Source organism: Mrakia frigida, assembly GCF_051309035.1.
Source record: "Mrakia frigida strain ATCC 22029 unplaced genomic scaffold BDY24scaffold_3, whole genome shotgun sequence".
In the NCBI taxonomy this organism is placed as follows: domain Eukaryota; kingdom Fungi; phylum Basidiomycota; class Tremellomycetes; order Cystofilobasidiales; family Mrakiaceae; genus Mrakia; species Mrakia frigida.
In genome coordinates this window covers 64706-89045 of record NW_027481278.1, presented here as the reverse complement: position 1 = coordinate 89045, position 24340 = coordinate 64706, and the positions used below count along the sequence as shown (strand labels likewise).

The 24340-nt window shown below is 53.7% G+C and overlaps 8 protein-coding genes across 8 annotated transcripts; 3 read left to right on the top strand and 5 right to left on the bottom strand.

The window, feature by feature from the left end:
* Positions 1-162: 162 nt before the first annotated feature.
* On the bottom strand, positions 163-2536 carry PXP1 (putative indolepyruvate decarboxylase family protein; the record flags this gene model as incomplete). The annotated part of the gene is made up of 8 exons (XM_076637221.1): positions 163-441; positions 520-1336; positions 1421-1578; positions 1640-1742; positions 1816-1951; positions 2051-2126; positions 2197-2265; positions 2441-2536. The coding sequence occupies 8 exons, from the start codon at positions 2534-2536 to the stop codon at positions 163-165; spliced, it is 1734 nt and encodes a 577-aa protein (XP_076500158.1).
* A 546-nt stretch (positions 2537-3082) lies between these two features.
* BDY24DRAFT_411769 (uncharacterized protein) lies at positions 3083-4190 on the bottom strand (the record flags this gene model as incomplete). Its single annotated transcript, XM_076642972.1, has 6 exons — positions 3083-3220; positions 3308-3364; positions 3443-3488; positions 3579-3676; positions 3777-4103; positions 4176-4190. 6 exons carry the CDS (start codon positions 4188-4190, stop codon positions 3083-3085), a joined length of 681 nt encoding a protein of 226 aa, XP_076500157.1.
* Positions 4191-4301: 111 nt separating this feature from the next.
* Positions 4302-5159, top strand: BDY24DRAFT_438120 (uncharacterized protein; the record flags this gene model as incomplete). Its single annotated transcript, XM_076644336.1, has 2 exons — positions 4302-4649; positions 4767-5159. Coding segments are annotated over 2 exons (739 nt in total), but the record flags the coding sequence as incomplete, so codon positions are not given.
* Positions 5160-5652: 493 nt separating this feature from the next.
* On the top strand, positions 5653-9733 carry BDY24DRAFT_376150 (major facilitator superfamily domain-containing protein). Its single transcript, XM_076638638.1, has 17 exons — positions 5653-5741; positions 5851-6148; positions 6262-6328; positions 6466-6482; positions 6593-6873; positions 6949-7030; positions 7115-7150; positions 7230-7336; positions 7420-7441; positions 7508-7580; positions 7665-8149; positions 8273-8373; positions 8530-8790; positions 8856-8933; positions 9008-9015; positions 9087-9120; positions 9190-9733. Exons 1-17 carry the CDS (start codon positions 5693-5695, stop codon positions 9444-9446), a joined length of 2256 nt encoding a protein of 751 aa, XP_076500155.1. The 5' UTR covers positions 5653-5692; the 3' UTR covers positions 9447-9733.
* A 1521-nt stretch (positions 9734-11254) lies between these two features.
* ATX2 (Mn(2+) transporter ATX2) lies at positions 11255-13357 on the bottom strand. The gene is made up of 6 exons (XM_076638637.1): positions 13226-13357; positions 13052-13127; positions 12671-12979; positions 12025-12557; positions 11689-11885; positions 11255-11567 (listed from the first exon to the last, which is right to left on the bottom strand). Exons 1-6 carry the CDS (start codon positions 13320-13322, stop codon positions 11400-11402), a joined length of 1380 nt encoding a protein of 459 aa, XP_076500154.1. The 5' UTR covers positions 13323-13357; the 3' UTR covers positions 11255-11399.
* Positions 13358-13608: 251 nt separating this feature from the next.
* On the top strand, positions 13609-18276 carry BDY24DRAFT_153570 (uncharacterized protein). The gene is made up of 22 exons (XM_076636143.1): positions 13609-13840; positions 14010-14116; positions 14266-14403; positions 14499-14588; positions 14750-15115; positions 15199-15259; positions 15363-15382; positions 15464-15580; positions 15666-15732; positions 15816-15890; positions 15962-16086; positions 16177-16227; positions 16326-16402; positions 16481-16565; positions 16658-16724; positions 16798-16923; positions 16999-17069; positions 17168-17196; positions 17285-17360; positions 17445-17465; positions 17559-17656; positions 17724-18276. Exons 1-22 carry the CDS (start codon positions 13693-13695, stop codon positions 18178-18180), a joined length of 2472 nt encoding a protein of 823 aa, XP_076500153.1. The 5' UTR covers positions 13609-13692; the 3' UTR covers positions 18181-18276.
* A 141-nt stretch (positions 18277-18417) lies between these two features.
* On the bottom strand, positions 18418-19541 carry BDY24DRAFT_411764 (alpha/beta hydrolase family protein; the record flags this gene model as incomplete). Its single annotated transcript, XM_076642971.1, has 6 exons — positions 18418-18621; positions 18702-18891; positions 18962-18972; positions 19052-19154; positions 19233-19259; positions 19354-19541. 6 exons carry the CDS (start codon positions 19539-19541, stop codon positions 18418-18420), a joined length of 723 nt encoding a protein of 240 aa, XP_076500152.1.
* A 1765-nt stretch (positions 19542-21306) lies between these two features.
* On the bottom strand, positions 21307-24158 carry BDY24DRAFT_376138 (glycosyltransferase family 2 protein). Its single transcript, XM_076638636.1, has 8 exons — positions 23898-24158; positions 23750-23778; positions 23601-23622; positions 22390-23379; positions 22301-22316; positions 22108-22217; positions 21987-22026; positions 21307-21848 (listed from the first exon to the last, which is right to left on the bottom strand). Exons 1-8 carry the CDS (start codon positions 23900-23902, stop codon positions 21693-21695), a joined length of 1368 nt encoding a protein of 455 aa, XP_076500151.1. The 5' UTR covers positions 23903-24158; the 3' UTR covers positions 21307-21692.
* Between the last annotated feature and the right edge of the window lie 182 nt (positions 24159-24340).

Sequence of the window (24340 nt, the reverse complement as noted above, 5' to 3'; positions counted from 1 at the left end):
TTTCGGGATCCTCCTTCCCTTTGGCTGCATCTTCCCGAGAAGTCTTTCCGTTCGACCAAGCTTTGTTTTTTACTGGAGAAACATCGTAATAAGGTCATAAGGGAGAAGGATGAAAGTGTGGGCGTAAAAACAGTAGTTCGAACGAGGCCAAACGAAAAGAGATCAAAGCTTCGACTCCTTCTTCGCACTCGCGAGCCATGCGAACTCCAGCTTGCCTCCCTTCCCAGGATCCATCAACACATTGACCACCGTCACCTTCTCATCTTCGACCATCCCAGCCCTGATCGCGTTCTGCAGCTCCTCGGGCGTCCGAACGAGATGTCCGATTCCTCCACAAGCCGTGGCGATTTGGTCGTATCGAACGTCGGGGAGGAGAGCTGTTGGTGGGAGAGAAGCGAGGGGAGTAGCGTTGTAGTTTGAAGCGGAGAGACCGTGGTAGACCTGAGAACAGAGGAGAGCAACCGTCAGCGATGGAGGAGAAAAGAAGAAGAGACGACGCGTCGAAGACTTCAACCTCACTCCAGAGTTGTTCATCACGACCACCAGGATCCCCAGCTTGTTCCTCACAGCGGTCTCCACCTCCATAGCCGAGAATCCAAAGGCTGAATCCCCAACGACAGCAACCACCTTCCTCCCTTTCCCTCCTTCCGACTTCTCTACCACCGCGGCCGCAATCGCAAAACCCAACCCCACTCCCATCGTCGCTGTGCTCCCTGAATCAAGCCTCGACCTCGGTTCTTCCACCGGGAAGAAGGAGCGTCCGATATCGAGAGTGTTGGCTCCTTCCGAGACGAAGATGTGAGATTTAGGGAGGAGAGGAAGGATGAGGGAGAAGGCCTGGTGGTAGGTCATAGGAAAGGCTGGGGAGGAGGTTTTGGAGAGGTTCTTCTTGGTGTTGACTTTGACGGAAGAAAAGAGAGTCTTGTGCCATTGGAGTTGATGAGCTGGAGGTTTGTATGGGCCACTCTGAGCTGCTCGACGACGTCGGACGACCTCCTGAACCAACTGTTCGACGACGGTCTTGACGTCTCCTACGACTCCTACGTCCGCTCGTTCGTTGTCGTCGAGCTCCTCAGCCTTGACGTCTACACGGAGCCATTTGACTTTTCCTCGACCTGACCATTTGGGAGCGGATCCGTAGTGCAGGATCCAGTTGAGACGAGCTCCGAGGACGAGAACGACGTCGGCTCCTTTGAGGGCTGTCGAACGAGCGGCTGCGATACAGAGAGGGTGGGAATCCGGGATGTGGCCTTTTCCCATGGGAGTTGGAAGGAAGGGGATGGGGAGCAGAGTGAGAAGGGCGTGGATGGCAGTTTCGGCTCGTGAGAATTGGGCTCTGGGAAAGGAGAAGACGAGGACGCGTCGAGTCAGCGCAGAGCTCTTCTTGGAAGAGAAAGACGAGCGAGGAAGCTGGACAGACCCTTTTCCGATAACTATCAGAGGGCGCTCAGCGGATTCGAGAAGGTCGACCATTCGAGAAACGTCCTCGTAACGAGCTGCTCCTCGAGGGAAGTCGCTGACTTGAGGTTTCCAGTCGCACTCCGAGGACGAGATCGATCCTTGGATGTAGTCCGCCGGCTACAAGAGACAAAGCACGTCAGGCGTGCTCAAAAGGAGAGAAAGAACGACTGAAACTCACCAGATCAACGTAGGTAGGTCCAGGTCGACCGTACAAGGCGACTCGGTACGCTTGCTCGATGGTCGCCGGCGTCTTTCCGAGCGAAGGAGGTCGAGCAGCGAATCTGCAGCGCGAAATGCAAGCAGAACGAATCAGCCAGGCTCTCGGATCGATGAATGAGGGCACGAGACACTCACTTGGTCTCTCCCTTCAACAATCCAACCTGATCTAGCTCTTGAAAGGCGCCTTGATTCTGTTGAAAGGTTTCGGACGCTCCAGCCAGCATGAGGAGCGGGAACGAGTTGGCAGCTGCGTGAGCGACTCCAGCGAGTGCTGGATAAAGTTCCAGAGCAGGTTCAAGAGCTCAGCGGGTGTATGGATCAAGAGGAAAGGAAAGAAAGAAGGGAGGGTGGGCGAAGGAGGGCGACGAACCATGAACGACTCCAGGACCTCCTACGACGAGCAGAACTCCAGGCCTTCCAGTAAGATACCCGTAGGCACTAGCAGCCTGTCAAAAAGAAGAGTATAATGAGCTTTGAGATGAGAAATGAGGACGAAAGGAGGGAGGAGGGACGAACGTAGGATGCCGACTGCTCGTTTCTGAAGGAGATGAATCGAATCCCGAGATCGATACATGCTTGAGCGACCTAGAGACCAGCCAGAAAAGAAGGCAGGTCAGCTTATAGAGCTTCGAAACTTTCCCAAAGATATAGGCGGACAGAGCGAACCTCGATAACCTGTATCGAGAGAGGCAAAGGAGAGAAGAGGGAAGGAAGGAATCGACGTCAGCTTCACTCTCCTTCCTTCCTTTCCAGCTCACACGAAACGAACAGGGATTCCGACGATTCCAAAGATGTGAGTGACTCCTTGGTTCTTGAGAGACTGAGCGATGACTTGGGAGCCTGAGAGTTGAGGCATCGTTTGGTTGTTCTGGTTGAAGGTCAGGAGCGTCGAGGTTGAGCTCGCTCTCTTTCAAGCCGGGCTCTTTCTTCCCTTTCCGACCTGAAGGGCCAAGAAATTCTTGCTGCTTTTTCGAACTGAGATGTTGTGGAAGTGTGACAGAGAGGCGAAATTGTATAGAGAGCTGGACTACTACTCGAAGCCCTGCCGAAAAAGAAGCGAGACGGCAGCTTCCCTCAAGGAGGATCGACGCGCTCGCTCGACGAAGACGGGTTCTGCGACGACATCCGGCGACGATGGCTGCAGTGCGGGATATGTTGAGGTTGCGTATGACAGGGTTTGACGAAGGTTGGGCACGAGGGTGATAAAGGGGGCAGATCTGCTGGGGACGAGGAGGGAGGAAGGGAATCAGAACGACGGTCAACTTCTCTCCGGTGATTCGCTCCAAGTCTTATCGTCTACTGAGAATACAGCCACATAAAAGCGCGTTGAGCTCACTCTTGGCTCTACATCTGCGTTCCTGCCCTCTTCGTCGCGTCGAGTACGACCTCTCAACGTCGACGCTCAATCCTCCCCGACCATTCCCTCCAAGGCAGCCACCACCCTCCTCTGACGATCCCTATCCCCTCCAGCGCCCATCGTAGGTACCCCTAGCGCTTCCAGAGCGACTTGCTGTTTCCGAAGAAGAGCGTCCCATTGAGGCTGAGGGGCGAGCGACGCGAAGAAGAGAAGGAAAACAGCCGAGTCAGGTTGGGCGACGACGAAGGCACGGAACCAAAAAGGACGAACGAGAAGACGAGAGGTGTGGAACCGTTGAAGCTGTTGTTCGAGTTTAGATACGAGAGCCTGCGAATGAGGAGAGAGGGGAGCCAAAAGGTCAGGGAAAGGAGCTCGGCGAGGACGAAGGGACGAAAGAGAGCAAACCTTCTTCTCGAAGGGAGATAGATCCTTCTGACCAGATACGAGAGCTCTTTGAAATTTGACAGAGAGGAATCTATGGTCAGTTGTACTTTAGGAAAGACTCGAATGGGAGAGAGAGGAGAAAAGACAGAGAGCTCACACGCTTTTCGCCTTCTCGACATTGCTCTTCGACTCCTTGATCATGGCTTCCCTCTCCTTCCATAGAGACTTCTCGAGTCTATCCTGTTCGTCCTTCATCTGTTTGATTCGACGCAGCGATGAGGAGTCAGCGCTGATCATCGAAAGGTGAGCAGCTCGGATGGGAGGTCGCGAGGTCGAAGGGGAGCTGTAGACGGACCTGGTTGAGCTTCGAGATAAACTCTGGGTCCTCTGCGAGCTGTGCAAGATACGGTAGACTCTGAGGGAAGGAAAGGGCTTTGAGATCGACCTTCGCCTTTGGCGCACGGTAGGAAGGGGGAGGTTGTTGACGGAGCTGAGGTTGGGCAGGGTCGTATTCATCGTCCGCTGGAGGTGCTGAGGAAGAGGAGGGATACTGATAGGGCTGGTATGGTTGTGAAGAGGATGTAGGTTGAGAACTGGAAGCTTGACGAGAAGAGGAGGAGGAAGCAGCAGCACCGTCCTGAGCTCGACGGAGAGTCTCGAGAAGGGAGGCGATCGGATCCGACTGAACGAGAGGAGAGACTGCGTCAGCAATGGAGTCTGTCTGGAGGGAAGGAAAGAGACTGTTTGGTCTTACAGAGGTGAAGCTCATCCTGAAAAAGCTTGCAAAAGTGAGAGCAAGGAGGATGGACGACGGAGGGAAGGAAGGGAGAAAGTGTGAGCTTCGACCAACTTTCGTCCTCCCCTTCTTCCTTCCCGACCATCACCATCGAAAGAAGAAGGATCTTCTCACGGTCTATCGAAGATCCACCTGTTCACCTCATCATCCTCTGCACTCGGAACCCAGCCCCTACACCCTCCACTCAAAGAGAGATGACCTCGTCTTCCTCCCTCCTCTCTTCCTCCCTGGCTCCCTCTCCCTCTCCTCGCCTTCCCTCTATCCAACCTTCTCCGTCAAGATCTATCAGGACATTCTCTCCCTCGCAGACACGGGAACTCTCGCCACTTGCTCCCAAGTGAGCCTCTGCTTCTTCAAGATCGCTTCCGACTCCTGCACAAGGACGTCAAGATTGAAGGAGAGCAGCAGCTGGGTCTCTTCTTCTGCCAACGAGTGAGTCTCTCCCTTCGCTTCTTTCTTCCTTCAGCCTATCTGTACACTTGCAGGATCTACATCTGGCTTAACGGCCAAGACTAATGGTTCTCTCTTCGTCTTCTACTTCCTCGAAAGACGAGCCCTTCAACCCGCACCTCGTCTCCCTCGTTCGAACCTTCCACCTCGTCGCCGATTTCGATTGGATGGCTTCCTCTCTCCATCTACACCCTCTTCCCAATCAACTACTCGTTCAGGACCTAGTCATCGAAGCGCGACCTCCTTCCAAACACAACCATCCGTCACACCGCAAGACCACCGTTCTCAGTCAACTTCTCCCCCAGTTCAACCCGTCCTCGTTCGTCTTCGCCTCTCTTCCACCCTACGACTCCGAATCCCACGTCTTGTTCCCAACGGAGCAGCAGTCGCCTTGGAGTCGACTTTGAGCCCTCGGACTTTCCCACGCCAACTTCTCGACCTGCCTCGACACCCACCTCTTCTCCTCCCCTTCCTGGTCGCTCTTCTACGGAGTCCCTCAACCGTTTCAGTACATAGAAGAAGACCCCAAGAGTCTCCTCTTCATCGCTTTTGACCTCCTCGCAGGCTTGGGATGCGCGGAATACGAGGAACGGGGCTTCAGTTGTTCCTTTGTTTTCCTCGTTCTCTCCAACTTGAAGGTTCGCTCTCATTTCCTTTCTTTTAGCTCAACGCCACAATCTCGACTGGCCTTCCTTCGTTGTTTTTGGTCTCGTCGCTCTCAGGCTACTCGATACCAGCTTTGCGAAGGTCGAACGCAACGACCGGATCTCCCTCCTCGACGCGTCGTTGCCGCTCGTTCTTCTTACTCTACTTCGTTCGATCAAATGACCCCAACATATATCCACCACCTTCCCTTCGCTCCGGGAAAGCTTCACCTCTCCCAGTAACAATAGTAGACAGCCCAACTCCCTCCACCGATGAGGTTCTCCGGCCCCCAAATCGAGCCCACGCTGTTCTCCTCCCCTCTTTCCTTTTCACCTTCCAACCAACTCTTCGACGTCCTTTCTCGCGAGGAATCGGTCAGCATGCCTCCCAAGTCCGAAACTATGCCAGCAGCTTCAAGTTCTACCTCAGGTAAGCTCTCTCAAGCTATAGAGAACGAGCAAACTGAAGGAGACGTTGAGCTTATCTCTCCTCCTCCTTTCACCTCCCTCCCCTCCGACTTCGCCTCCCTCTCTTGCAGCTCCCCACCATCACCACTCCACCCGTCACTCCTCTGATGCTCCTCACGCTCAATCCTACCATCCTCTCCCTACTCTCGAGTCCCTCGATGTCGAAGGAATCGTTCAAATGGATGCAGAAGCGAGCGAACAGATGTTGAACCGGATGACGCCGAAGGTCGACGAGGAGGAGGGATCAGAGGAGGAGGCAGAGGAGAACGAGAACGATGGGATTGATAGAGTGGCCAGTGTAGATTGGAAGAAGGCTAGGGAGGGAAGTATTGCTAGGAGACCCTGGTTTAGACGACCCTCGCCCTACTGGTGAGCTCCCAGCGACAGACCGCTTCGCTTCTCCTCCTCTTCTCTCGATCTCTTCCCTCGACGCTTTGGAGCATCAGCCTGACCTTTGCTTTTGCTTCTGTTTTACTTTCCAGGCTTCTCGTCATCACCGTAGGACATTCGATCTCTATGGGGATGGTAATCGCTCCCAAGACGGATCTGGTGAGCTCGTCCTTCCCCAAACCTTCCCTCCCTCAATCTCCTTCTCCTCGGTCGGTTCCTCCCTCGGTCGACCTGCTCGCTGATGCATTTTATGTCGCCCTCTCTACCCCTCCTTCTTCTTCTCGCGTTCTTTCCAGTTCAACCAACTCGCATGGTGAGAAAAACCTCTTCTTGTTCGAGACCAGCCTTTGAGAAACTTCCCTTTCCCGCGCGTCGAAACCGGTCGCTGATGTGTCACTTCCCTGCCTTCTCTCTTCTTTGTAGCCTCACGCACTACCCTACCACTTCATCAGACGAGCTTGAGAACGCTCCTATCTCGACAATCCCCTCTCCCTCGTTCCCTGCGATGCCTCGCCCCGATCCTCAGCAACCAGGACAAGGAGTCGAAGACCGATTCACGTCCTACCTCGGAACACGATCTCTCTCTCCCTCCCACCTCAACGAGTCTATCACAGCTCCCGTCAACGTCGGTGGAGTCATTGTCGACAAGATCAAGTGCAGGAAGAGTCCAGAGGTTCAGAAAGCAGCCGCTCAATTTACGACGAGTGAGTTCTCGACGCGCTGGTCTTCTCTTCAAAACGTGCTGCTGACTCGCCTCTTCTTCTCTTTCCCTCCCGCAGTGATGACTATCACGCAAGGAGTTCTCTCTGCGTTGACCACTGGTTGGTGGGGACGAGCATCAGACAAGTTCGGTCGTACGAGGTCAGTCGACGCGACGCTCACCGGTTTCCCTGCTTCGTCTTCTTTTTGCTGACCTGTCTCGGTTCTATTCTTTTCGGGAGATAGAGTCATGGCTGTCGCTATGACGGGGATTATCTCATCGTTCGTCGTTTCTTCGTTGAATATTTTTCATTTCTGAGCAGTTCCCTGACCTCGTTTTTCTGTAATCTTTCTTCGTCAGGGACATCATCTTCCTCGCCACCGCCAAGTTCCCTCTGAGCGTGCCTGGAGGCTACTGCTTCCTCATCGTTGGACCTCTTGTGGACGGACTACTCGGAGGAATGCCGAGTGAGTCGCGTCTTTCCCTCCTCTGTCTTCGAGACGCGTCGACTTCGACTGATCTCCTTTTCTTACTTTCTTCTGCAACCTAGCTATGGGAGCGACCAACAACGCGTGAGTACCATACTGTCCTGTGGCTGTCGTAGAGGTACATCGCTCAACCTTTTCGTTCTCTCAAAGCTACATCGCCGACTCGACTCCAGACGGAACTCGAGCTCAGATCTACTCTCGATTCGGGGGAATCATGATGCTCGTGAGCTATACCGTTCTCTTACTCTGTTCGTTACCTTCCAATAGCTGATCGTCCTAACGCTTTTTGTCTTCTCCTTCGCTATAGGGCATGTCGCTCGGTCCAATCCTTGGAACCGCTCTCATCAAGAAGACGGGCGACATCCTCTCGGTCTTCTACTTCTCGACCATGTTACACACCGCCATGCTCCTCGTCGTCCTCTTCATCCTCCCCGAGTCCCTCTCCTCCGAAGCTCGATCCTTCCTACGCAGGGTCCAAAAACGAAGCAAGGCCGAAGCGTTTGCTCGAGACGAAGCGGAACGAGCTTGGGAGAGGGAGGACGAGGGAGAAGTTGATGCTGAGGCTAGTGGATGGAGTAGACTTAGCGGAGTCTCGGGAGCTGTTACTGGGAGGAAGGGGAAGGGAGTGGCGAAGAGGGCGGCGAGGAGGACGTTCGGTTTCCTCGCTCCTCTGTCTATCTTCCTCCCCAGGTGGGACGAGGAGACGGGAGAGGTCAACTGTAACTTGACCTGGTTAGCCGTTGGTTACTCGTGTATTCTCTGTATGATGGGGGTGTTCATGTACAAGTTTCAGTGAGTCGTTTCGTCGTTTTCGACTTCCGACGCGTCGAAGGCGGGTCGAACTGACGCTCGATCTCCTTCCTTCGTTCCTCCCTACTTCCGTCGTTCTACTACTTCTCTGCTATCGTATCTCAGATACGTCATGTTCATCTTCTCGTGGGGCGCAGAGGAACTGGGACCTTACCTGACCATCATCGGAGCCATTCGAGCCACGCATCTCCTCTTGGTTCTTCCGAGTGAGTCCATCCTCTTTCCTCTCCTTCTCTAAGCTCGTAGCCATCCGTCTCCTGGTTGGAGGGAAACCCGACGAGGGTAGCAGGATGGGCGGCTGAGCCGGCCTCCCGTCAACCTCCGCCCTTTCTGACCTCCTCCTCCTCGCTTTTCTTTCGCAGCACTCGTCAAACTCTTCAAACCCAAGACTCCCAAGGTCAAACCACCTCGAGATCGTTCCCCTTCGGTCGACGACGTCCCTCCGATGGAGGAGAGAGTCGTCTCACTCGCCAACAAGACCGTCAAAACGGTCTCGGACTCTCGCTTCGACCTCAAGATCATCCAGGTTTCGCTCTTCGTCGATATCATCGCCTACATGGGCATCATTGCCTCTCAGTCATCAGGGCAGTTCATGCTGGCGACGTGCTTGACGCCCTTCGGTGGTGAGTGCAAAATCACCCTCCTTTCCCGCTGCGTCGGCTGAGCTGACCTCTCTCCTTCCTCGCAGGTGGAGCCGGACCTGCGATCAACTCGATGGCTTTGGCGTTGCTTCCGAGTACGAAGATAGCTGGGAGACTGTTCGGAGGTGAGTTTCAGCTCTTCTTCTTTCCTTCTTCCTCTTCGTCAACTGACGCGTCTTCCGTTTCCCTCTTTCATCAGGCATGGCAGTAAGTCTTCGCCTCCGCGTTCTGCTCTCACACTCATCACCTTACTGATCTCTCCTTCTATCCTGTATCAGGTTCTTCAAGCAACGGTCTCAGCCGTCGTCGGTCGTCAGTTCGCTTCCCTTCGATCTCGAGTTTCGTTTTAGTTCGCTAACTTCCGCCTTTCTTCCCCTTCAGCCCTCCTCTTCGGCCTCACGTACTCCTACACCACCTCCTTCTTCCCAAAGGCCATCTTCGTCATCGCCCTCGCCCTCCTTTGCCTCTCCTTCCTCTCCTTCTCCATGATTCGACTCGTCAAACCCGTCACGTCCCTGGAAGAACAGCTCGTCGTCGACGCCGAACCCGAACGAGGAAGGGATCGAAACGTCAAGAAGGTCACGGGAGGAAGCGGATTCACTCTCGCTAGCTCGATTAGTCCCAACCCGTCCAACTAGAGTAGATCTCCAACTGTTTCGTCGCTTCGGACCGTTTCTCTTTCTCATCCGACTCATTAGTCCTTCCTTTGCTCAGAACTCAACTCGCGTCCACGTAATACAAACTCTACCAAATCTTAGTTCGCCTGATCCCCCTCCCCTTCGATTTCGAGTCTCCTTCTTCGACGGTTCGTCTTTCGAGACGCGTCGTTGGCTCCCTCGTTTTCGAATCGTATCTTTCTGCTCCTCCTATGTACCTCTTCTGGGTTTCGTCTCTCTTTCTCGATTTTCAACAACGACTTGGTACGATATGATCCGCTTTCCATTCTATCTCTCTCGGCGGTCTCGCAAGCGTGCTTCGATGTTCGACTTTGAGAAACCCGAAGGAGCAGTGCGGAGACGGTCGTCTCCTCGGTTTCTCGTAGACCCAGGGGAGTTGGAGGCAGTCGTGAGACATGTTCTTGATCTAGTAGATATGGTAGGGAGGGAGTCGTGAGCCGAAAGAAGTGTCGAACGAAATCAAACAGAACCACGGACGAAGACGACGCGTCGAGAATCCAACAGCCCCTCGAAGAAGCGAACGATAGCTACTCAAACGCTATGTTTTCCACTCTTGAAAGCCTTTTCTTTCTTCTCCTCACCTACAACCTCAACCCTCCACTCCCTCCCAGTTCGCCCTCCCTCTATCTCTCTCTCCTCGCCCCTCCTCCACCTTTCCATCACCCCCTCCTCGAACTCCCACCCCTCCTCCTGACTCCCAACCCTGACCGTAACCCTCCCAAACCTCTGCCCAACCACCCTCTCCCCTCCGTCTGCTGCTGCTGCGCCCAGCTCTGAGACCACGACCCCTCTCAACTCCCTCTCGTACGCGTCGTCCCCCCATCTCTCGGAAAGATCAAACGTCACGTCGATTTTGCTTCCGCTCGTTTCAGGGTAGAAGAAGACTTTGGAAGAAGAAAAGAAACCGAGGGAGGAAACGTTGGCGAGCCGGACGTGTTTCAAGTTTTTCCAGGGGCTGTTGGTGTGAAGGCTGAAACGAGGGAGGAGTCCGTTGAAGAGTTGAGGAGGCAGAGGGGAGTTGGCCAGGTGGGGAGGGGTTGCGAGGATGGTGAGGGAGAGAGAGCCTTGAAGGTCGAGGAAGCGGGAGAGGTGAGGCTGAGTGAGAGATGGGTCCTTCAAGAAAAGAGAGAGCGACAGGAAGTTCAGCCTTTCGAGACCGACGGCTGAGCGCTGAGCTGCGATCTTTTTCCCTTCGCACCAGCTGGAGAAGTCCTACGAGACTCACTCGAGAGCAGAACAGGAGCGAAAGCTTCTCAAACCCAGCGATCTCAATGTGTCGGTAGAGGATCGAGGAGGAGAGTTGGAGGAAAGCGAGGGAAACGCGGGACGTAATTGCAAGGTCGGAGGGAGAGCAAAAGCTCAAGATGTGAGCTTTGATTTCGATAGGGAGGTGTGGAGGAAGATGGAAGAAGTCGAGAGGATCCATTAAAGTGTCGTAAGAGGAAGGGTTGAGAAGGGAGGAGTTGGGAGAGAGGATGGGTGTTGAAAGGGAGAACAGGTCGAAACTCCGTCTGTCCCTGTTTTCAGACGCTCCCCTCCTGATGGTTTCCACGTGAGCCGCTTCAGATAGATGTTCTGTCATATCGGTTTGGTGCCGAATATCAAAGCTTTGATCGTCGGTTGCCTCTTTCGGACGTTGCGCTGAAAAAGACGAGTCCGAACCAGAAAGACGCGTCGTTCTCCTCGTTCGTTCGCTCTCCCCTTCTTCTTTTCCTCTTCTCTCCCTCCCCTCCTCCAACAAATCCAAAGCTCAGCCGATCGAGAGACGTGGCAGTCAGACAGTTCGTTTCCATCCCATCTACAAGCTCCTCTCCTCCAGAGCAAATCGAAATCAGAACAATCGGAAAAGGAGATACAAGCAACGCAAACCAGAAAAATAAGATAAGAAAAGCTCCTGCAACCATACGAGAGCGTCTAATGATGATGTCCTCCCAACCTCGTCAGCACCAACGGCGCCAGCATCCCGCTCAGCACGAGCACCATCCTCAGCCGTTTCGAGATCGCGTTGGGTTCCTCGAGTTCTGTTTTGGAAGGGTTGAGGTCTTGGAGGACGGTGGCGATAACGTAGAGGAAAGTGCCGCCCTGAATCACAAACGAAAAGAAGAAGAGGGGAGAGAGTCAGCTCGGGGCGATTATAAGGACGAGAGGAAGAGAAAAAAGGACGCGTCTCGAGTTCGAAGGGAGTTGAGGAGGAGAAGCTCACCGAGAACATCAACGCCACCCCAGTCCACCACATCAGTACACTCTGTTCGATCCCTCCAGCGAGAAGGTTGACGAGGAAGTAGGTGAGGATGGCTCCTACGGGAGCGGCGGCGGAGAAGAGAGCGATCCGTTGACGGATTTGGTGGCGAGGGAGGGAGTCGGACATGAGGGTTGTGCAGAGACCCAAGGAAGCGGGGACTGCAGCGAAGGGGGAGGCAGAGGGAGGAGAAGAGGGAAGAGGTGACAGTGAGTTTCGAGATAGAGAAAGGAGGGAAGCGACGCGTCGCAGTCAAACGACCGAGTTCGCCCTCTCGAACGAGCCGAGAACTGGACTCACTCTTATGCACAAAAATCGCCAAAAAGATAACCAATCCCAGCCCGGACTTCCCACTTCTCGCACTCGCACCCAAAGCAATCCCATCCGCCGTGGAATGCAACACCAACCCCAACGTCGCACTGAAGCTCTTCTCGTGCTGATCCCCTCCGTTCCCTCCATTCACCAACTTGGCATCCCCAAGAGAAACCTTATCCACCGCTCTCCCAATCAGCCTCGCTCCTTCTCCACTGAGTTCCCGAGGAAGAGCGTCCTCCCCTCGTTCGTCTTCGGGTCGAAGGGAGATGCCGTCGTCGGAACCCATGCCTGGACCCTGACCTTCTGAAGGGCGGCGGACGAGGGAGTGCCAGGTTGGAGGGTTGGGAGAGGAGGAGGAAGGGAGCGAGGGAGAAAGAGGAGGAGGGTTGGAGGTGGTGTTGGTGGAGGAGGAGGGAGCGTTGAGATGGGAAGGGGAGGAAGGCGTCGATGGTTCGTTGGTTGGAAGGGGGGCGTAGAGCGGGCTGTCGTCCGAGTGGGAGTGGGAGAATTGTTCGATGCTGATAAGGGAGAGAGGTGAGGTTGATGAGTGGGGAGATTAGAGGAGTTGAGAGCACGACAGGGAGGGAAGGAAGGAAGGAAGGAAGGAAGGAAGGAAGAAGTCGAAGCTCACAGCATCATGAGAACAAACCCGCTCAGCAAGCTCAATCCTATAGCTTCCGTTGGGTCTGACCCGTACGTTTTCCCATGGTCGTGATCGTGCTCATCCTCGTCGTCCTCTTCCTCGTCGTCGTCATCGTGATCGTCGTCTCTGGGAGCTACAGGCGTCGTGAGAGGGAGGGAGGAGGAGGAGGAGTCTCGGACGACCTTCAAGGTGGCCAAGACGTGCGAGGGAGTTATCGTTGAAGCATGAGCAGGGAGGGTAGAGTTGTGAGAGGTTGTTGGATGGACGACTGTGGAGGAGTAGATGGTAGATATTCCTCTGAAGAAAGAGAGAGAGAGGGAGGATGGATCAGCGAAAGAAGGTTGACCTCAACTTCAAGAAGAAACTCACTCTGGAATGATGACTACCATAGCTGCCCCTACCAGAAGTCCCATTCCAAACGTAGAAGCCATCTTGAGTCGTTTACCTGGAATGTAATCAAGAGCGAGAACGAAAAGGTGAGCTTGGAAAGCAAAGCAAAGAAGGAGAGACCAAAGGAGTTGAGAGGGAGGAGGAGCGACCCACCACTGGCTACGGAGCTGAACATCAACGGAACCAGACCCATGAAGAAGGAAGAGAATCCCATCGCTAGCGACTGAAACAAGAGACTGGCGAGTCCCATCTGGTGAGAAAGGCAGAGAGAGCGAGAAGGAGGGATGGAAGCCGTTGGGAGGAGAGGGGCGAGACGCGAGCTCGAACTCAAAGGGAGCCAAGCGTTGGGTTCAACGAACGTTTTCTTCGTGAGCAGATTTTCAGCCTCTACTGATCAACTTTTCAAGTTGAGCGCCTCTCCATTGAGATCGAGTCCTTAAAAAATATGATCTTTCTGTCCTCTTTCAGCCCAGACATCTACACTCTGACGCGCTCTCTCTTCTGAACCCTTCTGCTGCCTCCTGACCCTGTCCTGCCTTCCTCTTCAAGCTCCTCCCTCTTTACCTTTTCATTCTCAAACCACCATCTCCCCAAACCAAACAACTTCAATTTTTACAACCATGCCTCCTCAAGACAACGGCTTCCTCAAGCTCCCTAGAGTGTCTGCTCTCAGCGCCGGAGAAGCGACCACCAACGGAGGACGTCCTCCTGTGTCGAGGTCTGCCACTCCTTCGAGGAGACGACTCTCTTTTGCGACGCATAGGACTCGTGAGTTTTTGTGATCTCTTTCTCTATACTGAGATCCTTCGTTTCACTATCTGCTAGAATACTCGGGATTAGAGGCCCTTCCGATGGAACGATCTCTCTTGGAAACGAAGCTCAACAAAGACTCAACCAAACTTGACCTCTCCTCCTCCCTCGTTTCTCTGTCGTGCAGCCAAAATCCTGCAAGATATCTTCATCGGACTCGATCTAGTCGCAGTCCCGTCTACTGACGTCCAAGGAGATTGCTACGAGGATATCAGGTTCTCAGTCGCTGTCTATGTGAGTTCCTTCAACGTCTCATCTCGCTTCATCTCCTCGCATCTGGCCCATCTCCCTCTCGTCTCTTCACGAGCAAGCAAACCTTTCTGACTTTTTTTCTTTCTTTCTTTCGTTGCCTTGACTTTGGTGCTTGTGTTGGATGCGTGCAGGACGGTTTCGGAGTCATCAACACCGAACGAGGAGAGATCAAGAGCATCGATCTTCGAGAGGGAGGAGGAGGAGTCAAGGAGGTCGTCGGCAGATTGGTGACGAGGTTGAGAGAGTTTGAGACCAGTCAGAGATACAAGGTAAGTTTAACGCTCTAGTAGTGTCTTTGGGAGGTCGAGCGAACGAACGGGAAGAGGAACGAAGCTGATTTGGGTTGGTTGGTTTTCTGAATTAGATCCAAGTTGTCGCCCTCGCTGCTCCTGCTCCTACGTGCTTCCTCACTCAAGAGCCGTTGCTCTTGCCTACCATCTGGGCGAAACTCGATGTACGGTTTTCTTGCTGCTGATCTTTTTGTGTCTTCTCTCGAGAAAGTCGTTCCAGAAACTGACGACGCGTCTCCCCTCCTCCCTCTCCCTCTCCCTCCCCTCCTCTCCCACCTACCACTCCCACACCCACCCACCCCAACTCACTTGCCCACCTATCTAGGCCATCCCCTTCTACATAACCCTCTTCTCCTCCAACCCACCCAACATGGCTCCCTCCGCTTCCACTCCCCTCTCCCCAACCTCCCTCACCCAAACCATCCCTCTCCCTCACCCCCGGCAACGAAAACACCTCGACCTCTCCTTCCTCCCTGCTCAAACAGCCCACGCGGACGGGGAGGATCGAGCACAGAGGGTCGTGAGAGCGGCGGTGAAGCAGTTGGCCGTGAGCGTGAGAAGTGCGACGGGCGTGGAGTGCTCAGAAGAGGAGATGGAAGTGGAAGTTGACCGTGCGGGGGATGTGAAGTTGGTGGGGTTGGGTGATTATGAGAAGAGTACGAGTGAGGGGTTGTGGAGGAAGTTTGTTGCTGTGAGTTTTTGAGAGGAGGTTGAGGATGGCGGTGGAACGGGACTGACCCGACGCGTCTTTGGGTTGAGTTTGGGAAAACCTAGCTCTCGGATCACTTCAAGAAGAACAAGATCTCGGCTGCTTTTTTCTCTGCTACACCTCAAGGTTCGTTCTCACCTGGTTCTGCGAGCTTCGGTCCTCGTTTCGCTCTTCTCGATTCCAACGCTGATCTTTCTCTCCCGCCATCTTCGCCTCGTTTTCTCCGCAGGCGGAGGAGTCGCCTTGATGGTCAGTCTCCTAATTCCGTTCATTTCCTCTCTCCCTTCCCATCACTGACTCAAACGACTCGCTCTTCGGTTCTTCTCGCAGAGACACGCCCTCCTCCGACTCTGGCATCTCAACGGCGTAGACGTCCGTTGGTATACTCCTGAAGGTCATCCTGCGATCTTCGACATCACCAAGAAGAGGTTCCACAATGTTCTTCAGGTGAGATCATCACTTCGAGGAGGACGGGACGAACGAAACGGAACTGACTCGAACGCGCCTTACTTTGTGCTTTTTCGAACGGCAGGGAGTTAACCCTCCTGGGATCGAGCTTCAAGATAGGGATAAGGAGATGTTCGAGAAGTGGACACAGGGTGAGTGCTTTATTCGTTCACGTTTCGTGAGGAGGAAGATTGAGGACGCAACTGACTCATCCCTTTGTTTTCATTTCGGACAGCCAACCTCGACACCTTCTGGTCCGACGGAGCTATCGACTCTCCTGGACGAGTTATCGTAGTCGATGACCCTCAACGTTCGTACCTTCCCCCGTCTCTCATTCTCTCTCGCTCGTGAACGCTGACCTTCGTTTCGAACCTCAATCAGTCGCCGCTCTCATCCCGCTCATCAGAGAGAGGTACCAAGGAGTCAAGATCGCCTACCGAAGTCACATCCAGATCGACACCAGTCTCGTCAACGACGCTTCGAAGGGTCATGGATTGCACAAGAAGGTGCGTTGAGATGCGTCGAGGAGCTCTCTGTTCTTCGAGAAGCTCGTTCGTTTTGCTGACTCGAGTTTGTTTTCGCATTGGACATCGAAGGTCTGGGACTACCTCTGGAACTTCATCAAGGGAGCTGACGTCTTCCTAGCGGTACATACCGACGACGACGAGACGAGGGAGACGAGGAGAGGAGGAGAAACGAGACTGACCAAACGAACTCGTCCTTCGCTCTTTTTCGACGGATGCAGCACCCAGTCAAGATCTTCGTTCCCAAGAATGTTCTGGATTCAGGAATCCCCGTCTTGTACATGGCTCCGTCGACTGAGTGAGTTCGAATCTCCGTCGCCTCCGAGAAGAGGAGAGAGGACGCGACTTGGAGCTGACTCCTTTCGCTTCCCTGTAGTCCTTTGGACGGACTTAACAAGCCCATCGGATATGCAGACTTGATCTACTACCAGCAGTACTTCGATCGATTGTCTCAGCAGCAAGTTCGTCCCTCTACAAGCTCGTCTCGTCTTGTCTTTCTTTTCGAAACCCGAAACTCACCTTTCCTCGTTCCCTCTCGTTCTCCCTCTCTCAGTGCGGAGTCGTCATCAACTGGGCTCGACCTTACATCACTCAAGTTGCTCGATTCGATCCTTCCAAGGGTGAGTTTTCGAACCCTTCTTCAGTTCGACGAGACTTTGAAACAGAACTGACGTCGACGTTTCATTTTTTCAGGTATCCCGACCCTCCTCGCCGCCTACCTCCTCTTCCGACAGAAACTTAACGACCTTCCCGAACCTCCTCCTCTTTCCGAGATCCCTCAACTCATCATCTGTGGACACGGATCGGTCGACGATCCTGGTGAGTCTTCCATCTTCTTGTCTCCCCGGACGTCCGAAGCTGACCTCCCCTTCTTTTATTCTCAATTTAATGAAGACGGACAGCCAATCTTTGAGGAGATCCACGGGACTCTGCTTTCTGACGCCTACTCTCAGGTTCGAAGCGATGTGAGTTTCCGTTTTCCCTCCTCATGTCTCGACGCGTCTGCGTCTTCAACCGCTGACTCTCTCGGCTTTCCTGCGCTTTGGGTCTCTTCCGTTAACAGGTCAGCGTCGTCAGAGTTCCTCCTTGCGAGTGAGTTGGATTTTTCGACGCGTCTCTTCTCTTCCTTCGACTCGAGACCTCCGGCTGACTTCCCCCTCCCCTCCTTTTCTTCCTTCAGTCGAACCCTCGGTGCTATCCTTCAAGGAGCTTGGTGTGCGACTCAGCTTTCTACGAAGGAGGGTTTCGAGGTCAAGGTGAGTTCGGAACAAGCCGAAGTCTCGTCGAGAGATCATGACTGACTCGTACCGCTGCTTCGCTTCCATTCTCTTTCCTCGCAGGTCACTGAGGCCATTCACAAGGTCAGCTTTGGTTTCTCGGATATCTCTTTTGACTCGTGTTCGAATGCTTCGACATCCTGACCGTTCTCTTCTCTCCTTTCTTCGTTTCTTCAGCGAGTTCCCATCATCGCGTCGTCCGCCGGAGGGATTCCGCTTCAAGTTCGAGACGGAGTCAACGGATGGCTCGTCGAGCCTGAGGACTACATGGCCGTGTAAGCATCTTCTGTCGTCTCAATCGCTGCTTTTCGAACTGACACTCTCTTTCATCCTTATATGCAGCGCCGACCACCTCTTCGAACTCCAACAATCCTCCATCTGTCCTCTGCCGACCGTCGCCGTTCTCGAGGCAGAGAATGAGTCGCCGAACTCTTACGCCAACAACTTCGTCGTCGACCTCTTCGCTCCTCCTCCCAAGGTCAACCCTGGACCTCCCTCTCCCAACGCTCCTTCTGCTCCCGACGTCGGACTCGACGCAGCCCTCAACGGAGACAACGAGAACGTCGTTGGAACGAGTGAGGACTTCTGGACTGTTGGAAACGCGGTCAAGTGGATGGTGATCTGGGCGAGACTGTCGGGGAAGCCTATCGAGGAGGGAGGCCATGACGAGGCGTTGTTGCGAGAGCTGCTCGGGGATGTGGGAGGGAACGAAGGGAAGTCGATTTGGGAGGGAATGGAGGGAAGGAACGTGTGGGAGACCGTTCAGGGGAAGAAGGAGGACGGGTTAGTTATCGGTTGAGCGGCTTTTCGTCGCGTCGTTTCGTGTTTGCGCTTTGGTTTCCTTTTCTCCCTTCTTTGCTTTATGGATTTTCACTTTTCAGCCTCTGATCGCCTTTCCCTTTCATATGGAACCTAGTTGTAGATAGATACCGCTCCCGCTTCCCCTGTACTCTATCCTCTCTTTTTTGTACTCTCGATCTCCTCTCCGTACTATCTAGTTATCGACCTATGCCCCCCTTCCTCTCTTTTCCTCCTCTCAGAATTTCGCAAGCTTCCTGAACCACTCGAGACCAGCCTCAAACCCAACGATCTCAGCTTCGACTCCGTCCAAGGCGTGCCCTTCGCCGGGAAAGACGAGACATTCGACTTGAAGCTCTTCTTCCCTCTGCTCTCCCTCGGGAAGCAGGGCGTTTTGCTTTCGAATCCAGTCGGATTTCCCTTTGAGGGAGTGGTACCAAGCCTGTCGATCCGAAGCCAAATTGAGTCAGGAAAGAAGAGACGGAAAAGGGAAAAAGGAAAGAGAGAGGGAAGGAGACGAACCTTCGTTTGAGCTGGAGGAACCCTCCGATCCTCCTCACCCATCAAAATAAGCGTAGCGGCCTTGACGTCTCCGACTCGCGAGATCGGGGATCGAGATTGGAAGAGGGCGTATTGTTCTGCTGAAGGCGTGAGGGAGGGTCGAGGATCCGAGGAGGAGAACGAGAAGGGGAGGCCGTTTTCTCCAAAGTTCCTGAGGTCCAAGAGAGCAAGGGAAAGTTCAAAAACAAGTCTTCGACGGATCAAAAAAGACACGTACTTACCAGTCTGGGATCTGAGTTGAGAGATGGGAAAGAAGAGGGACGGCGAGAGTGAGGATCGGTCGTTTCTCGACGCGTCTGATCGAAACTCACGTCCGTTATAGTACAGTTCTCTCCGAAGGACGTCACGGGGTTACGAAGAATGGCGGCGGTGAAGAGATCGGGGTAGAGCGAGGTAAGGTGGGCGGTAAGGAAGCTGAATGGAGAAGGCGCAAGAACGAAGTCAGCAACGGAAACGGTGAGGTGAGATCGTTTCCCTGCTCCCAGCGCTTACCCTCCATGTGATCCTCCCGAGATAAACCTGTACGAAGAAGGTGGTTGGAGTCAGTAGACGTTCTCGACCAGAATTCGGGATCGATGAACATTTCTGGGAGGTCTGCGAAGGCCGAACTCACAGCTTCCCCTTCCCGTCTCCTTTTCCTCTCCATAGCCTCTTCCACTCCTCTACGACTCCAACCGAGTCCGAAACATCTAGAACTCCGCATTCGCCCACCAAGGACTGAACTGCCTTCTCGCCAAACCCGAGGGACCCAGAGTAGTTCACAGACGCGACGGCGAATCCCGCGGCGGACAACGCTGCCATTGAAGGAGAAAACGTCGTAGTTGTCGTCGAGTGAGGTCCGCCTAGACTCGAACCAGACTTTATCAGTCTGGAACCTTTTGGCCGATTCTGCATGGAGCCTCAGCCGTTTTCTGTATCGGAAAACCTTCGGAGGTGCGAGCTTTTTATATCGTTTCGAGCAGCTTTACCGATGGATTTTGTCATAGAAGCAAAATTGCGCCCGTTTGAGGGGGTCGTCAAAAGCGACGCTTCGCCTGCTGGGGCCGTCAAAAATGTCTCGAATGATCTCAGACCTTCAGGGGCCGTGGTGCTACCAGAGAAGAGTCGCTGATACCAGTTTTAGGGCTCTGGAAGATATGGGAGAAGGCCTATATCAATTTCTAGATCAGCACCGTTCGTCGCGCCTGAATCGCCTGCGCCCTCGCTCTCTTGAGCTCCCTCGACGTGAAGTTTGCGTCCCGATCCCGCATCTCCTGAGGCAGCAAGAGGTCTAGAAATTTTCCAGACGCTGGGGGATAGACTTTCCTTTCAAGAGACGTACTGATGAGCAATTCGCAGCTTTTCTCGTTCCCTCGGAAAGTCGAACTTTGTCAGTTTTGCAGCTAGAAAAAAATCCATCGGTAAGATTGTCCGTTTGCTTTCCACAAGCACTTCTCTCAGCGAAACTTTTCCATTTCCTCCTACACCTGAGGCTCCATGCAGAATCGGCCAAAAGGTTCCAGACTGATAAGTCTGGCCTGCGAGACTAGGTCCGCCGTGAGGAACGAGAATGAGAGGTGGTGGTGAAGGCGTAGGCGAGGGAGAGAGAAGAAGTGGATATGTGAGAAAGATTCTGGGAGGGACTTTACTTTGGATTTTCACAGTCTGGATGAGCTAGAGAACGAGAAATGGACGTTCGGTCGGCGAAAATGCGAACGTGAGTGCAAGAAGACGGCAGAGCGACAGAAGTCAATTTTACGCAAGGCCGACCCTCTTCCTTGTAGTGTTGAAGCTCGGAAGTCTCGACGCTCTTCTAGTGTCCAATCCACCTGCTCTCCTTGCAAGATAGGATGCAAGTTTGGCGAGGGAAAGATCCGAAAGAAGGCAAAGGTCAGAATCGACACGACGCGACGAACCACGTTCTCTTTCCCTCTCTCGCTTCCGATCCTAAACGTTCCCGGCTCTCTGTCTCTCGCTTTAAAGATAATTGCAGACATAACGAGTGTGATGACATTTAACGAGCCAGCGTAACCCCCAAACACAACTCTCGACCAACGCGACGTCTCCCCCCAACGAAAGCCCCAAAAGAAGAGCACGAAGACGACCTGTCGTCGAGGAGGGTAATATTTCCGGAGAGGATAACGAGGAAAAGGAAATGTGAGCGTTAGCGATGAGCTAGATGAATCGAGGATGAAGAGAAACTGAAACTCACACAGTGCAAAACAACGACGTGTTGAAACCTTCCCTCCTTGAAGAGCTCGCCATGATAGCTGCATCGGAATATGTTTGAAATGAGCTCAAAGTAGAGTCGGATTGCTGTATCTTAAGACGAAAATCATAGAAGGGGAGAGAAGGGGGGGATGGTGGTTTGGGTGAGGATCGAAAAAGGGAAGTCGAACTGAACCAGCCTCCTCCATCGTGCGCTGTGTCTTTTCGCCACAGTTCTTCGGATTCTCGAGGGAAATTCCTACAAAGCACTGGTGACAGGGAGACCTACCTCTCTCACAGTTGAAGGTTCGCTCCCTTGATGGTGGAAAAAGAGAGAAGCAACGAGCGCGGCGTCGTCGCGTCGCGTCGTCCTCGAAGCATTTGGGATCTTGAATGCTCCTCGTTCGAGAGAGGGCCAATAGTATGGATGGGACCAAGCAAGAGCAAGAAGGGATATAACGGGGCGAGAGCAAACAACGGGGATGGGGGATGAGCGGCGGGGTGGGAAAGAACGATGCAAAAGAGAGAGAGGGTGCAGAGTGTAAGCAAACAACGAAAGATGCAGAGTCCGAGAGAGAGAGATATAGAGGGAATGAATTGAAGAAGGAGCGAAGTAAGAAAGCAAGGGAGGGAGAGCAGGAGGCGTACGAAAGAGAAGAAAAAGAGAGGGTCGTAAACAGAAACCGAACGAAACGTATAGAGCGAACAAAGCAAATGAGGGAGGTAACGTCAAGAAGAGAACGTACTCGTCTAACAAGAAGAAATCTAGTTCGCCTTCGGTCGTCCTCCGAAGCCTCCAAGCTCCAGGTCTTCTCGAGCGTCGCCGTTCCGATCCTCGAGCTTCTCCCGAGCGTTCTGATCCTTGAGAGCTTGGGTAGCTGTTGCTGGATCGGCGATTCCCGTTCGAGTTCCCCATCCCGTCTGCGAAAAAGATCGGAGAAAAGTGAGAAGGGGACGGGCAAGGGGAAAGAAGTCAGTCTCAAGCGCGTCGAAAGGGGAATTTGGAGGCGAGGGTCTGGTAGAAGGAGAAAGATGGGAAGGGAGAGAGCTAAAACGAACCTCGTGAAGGGTAAGAAGAGCGTAAATCTTCATGACGGCGCTGAAGAACAGGAACGAAAAGAGTACGGTCAGTCAAGGTCGAGATGCGTCGAAGAGTCGAGGAAGAGACGAGGGAACTCACAAATAGTATCCGAAGAGGATCCAAGCAGGAATGTAGATCACGTCTTGAGGTCGGTACCAGAGATGAGGAAGGAGCTTGGCTGAACGTGTTGCTGTGAGCCAGACGAACCACTGGGAGCGAAGAGGAGAAAGGAAGGAAGGGTGTGAGCTCGAACGCGTCCATCAACTTCAAACCTCGTCGAGGCGGTACGAACCGAGACGATGATGTTCCTGAGGATCGAAAGGATAGAAGTAGGAGTCAGATCGAGTTCGAAAACATCGAAAGAGGACGAGGAGAGCTCACCAAGCAGGGAGATGGTAGCCTCCGTTGTCCCTGTCCTTCTGACTTTTGGCGAGGAGGTAGAAGACGAGGCAGGGACCGAGGAGGAGGGTGAGAGGGTTGATGAACTTGTCGATCATGGTGTAGGCGACGTAGGGATGTCTGGTCCAGATGTGTCGTTCGGTGAAGATCGATCTTATGTCGGATCTCCAGGTGTTCCTCGTCCATCGAAGAACCTGCTTGATGAACCTCCAATTCGGCTTCATCGTCGAGAGCAGCTCGGCCTCCTTGCAGCACTGAATGTAGGTGTTCCATCCATGCGAGACCATCCAACGAGTGAGGAACTTGTCGTCTCCGGAGTTGAGGTGGTACTTTCCGAGCCAAAGATCGTTGGTAAATCCGTGGAGGAACTCGGGATCCTTGAGGATGACCGTTCGGTAGGCTGCCGTTCGTCCTGAGAGGCAAGGCACTCCTCCGTCGATGTGAGTCGAAGCTGCGATCTCGATGTTCCTGATGGTGAGACGGAAGGCGGCGAGAACCTCCCAGACGGTCATCTTGTTTCCGACGGGTTGGACGCGTTGAGAGGTTCCAACTCCTCCGACTTGTTGATCCTCGAAGCAGGCGAGTACCGATGGAAGCAGGGTAGGTGGCCAGATGGCGTCGTCGTCGGCGAAGACGATGATATCGGTGGTGGTGTTTCGGATTCCGTGGGACATCTGGAGACGTTTGTTGGCGAAGGGGACGGTGAGGACTCGAATCTTGGATGGATCGACAGCGTCTGCGAGCTCTTGCAGAGGTCCGAGCATCCTCTCCTCCGTGATGATGATGATCTCCTTGGGGTTTCCGACGAGCCAGCTGTGGGCAGCCTCCTTGAATTCTTCTCCAGCGTCGATGGTAGGGACGATGATGGTAACGTCCTCGGACGCGAGGTACGTTGGATGCTCAGGGAGAGGGATGGGAGAGTAGGCGGCCATGGCGGCGAGACGGATTCCGAACCATAGGTAACGATAGAATCTGTGTGGGAAAGAGTGAACTGGAGTCAGCAGAGAAGTCGCGAGTGACCTGTGGTGTGAGCTCGAGAAGGAGGGAGGAAGGGGAGCGAGGTCGACGAAAGGCAGCTCGTCTTGATCGAGGGCGATGTTTCTCGCTCCCTCTTTCCAGCCAGACCACCAAATTCTTCGGAGCAGAGCTGAAGTACACCACGTAAGACGTATCGTGACAGAGAAGAGCCTCACCCGATGATTCCGAGGGGGACGACTGTTCGACGAGCAGCGAAAGACGAGGTCGAGCGAACGAACAAACAGACAAAGGTCAGCTTCTCCTCCTCCTTCCACGACCTCCAGAGCTCCGCCAACTCCCGAATGGCTAGCCCTATCCGACTCACAGACTGGGAACTTGTCTCTCGTTAGATAACTGGAAGGAGGGAGGAAAAGAGGAGGAAGGGAAGGAAAGTCAAAACGCCGCAGTTGAGCTCGTCCTTCGTTGTTTTCCTCCTTCCTTCACAGGTCGAGACTCCAGAAGAGAGCACTCACAGCATGACCCGAGGAGTCTACGGGAGCGATTCCAGATAATACGAGATGGAAGGTCCTTGACAGGAGGGCGAAGCAAAGGGATGACGGAGGAGAGGAGGCGACCTTTGAGCTGAGAAGAGAGCGAGATTCGAGGAGGGAGGAGCTCGAGGGATGGAGCCCTACGGTACGGAGGAGAGGAGAGGAGAGGGGGGAGTAAGGGGAAGGGAAAGAGAAAGAGAAAGGGCGAAGGAGCGGTTTGAAGGGAGGGTCGATGTTGTTAGAGAAGAGGGAGGGAGGGAGGAGAAGGAGAGGTCGAGGAGAGAACAAAACGGTTCGATCGCAAGCAAGCGGTCACCGAGGGAGATAAAAACTTTCGTTTCCACTTGAACAGCTCTGGAGAAGGAGACCCTCGCATAGAATATACCAGCGAGAATCGGGAAAACTTCCCATTGAAAAACAGCCAA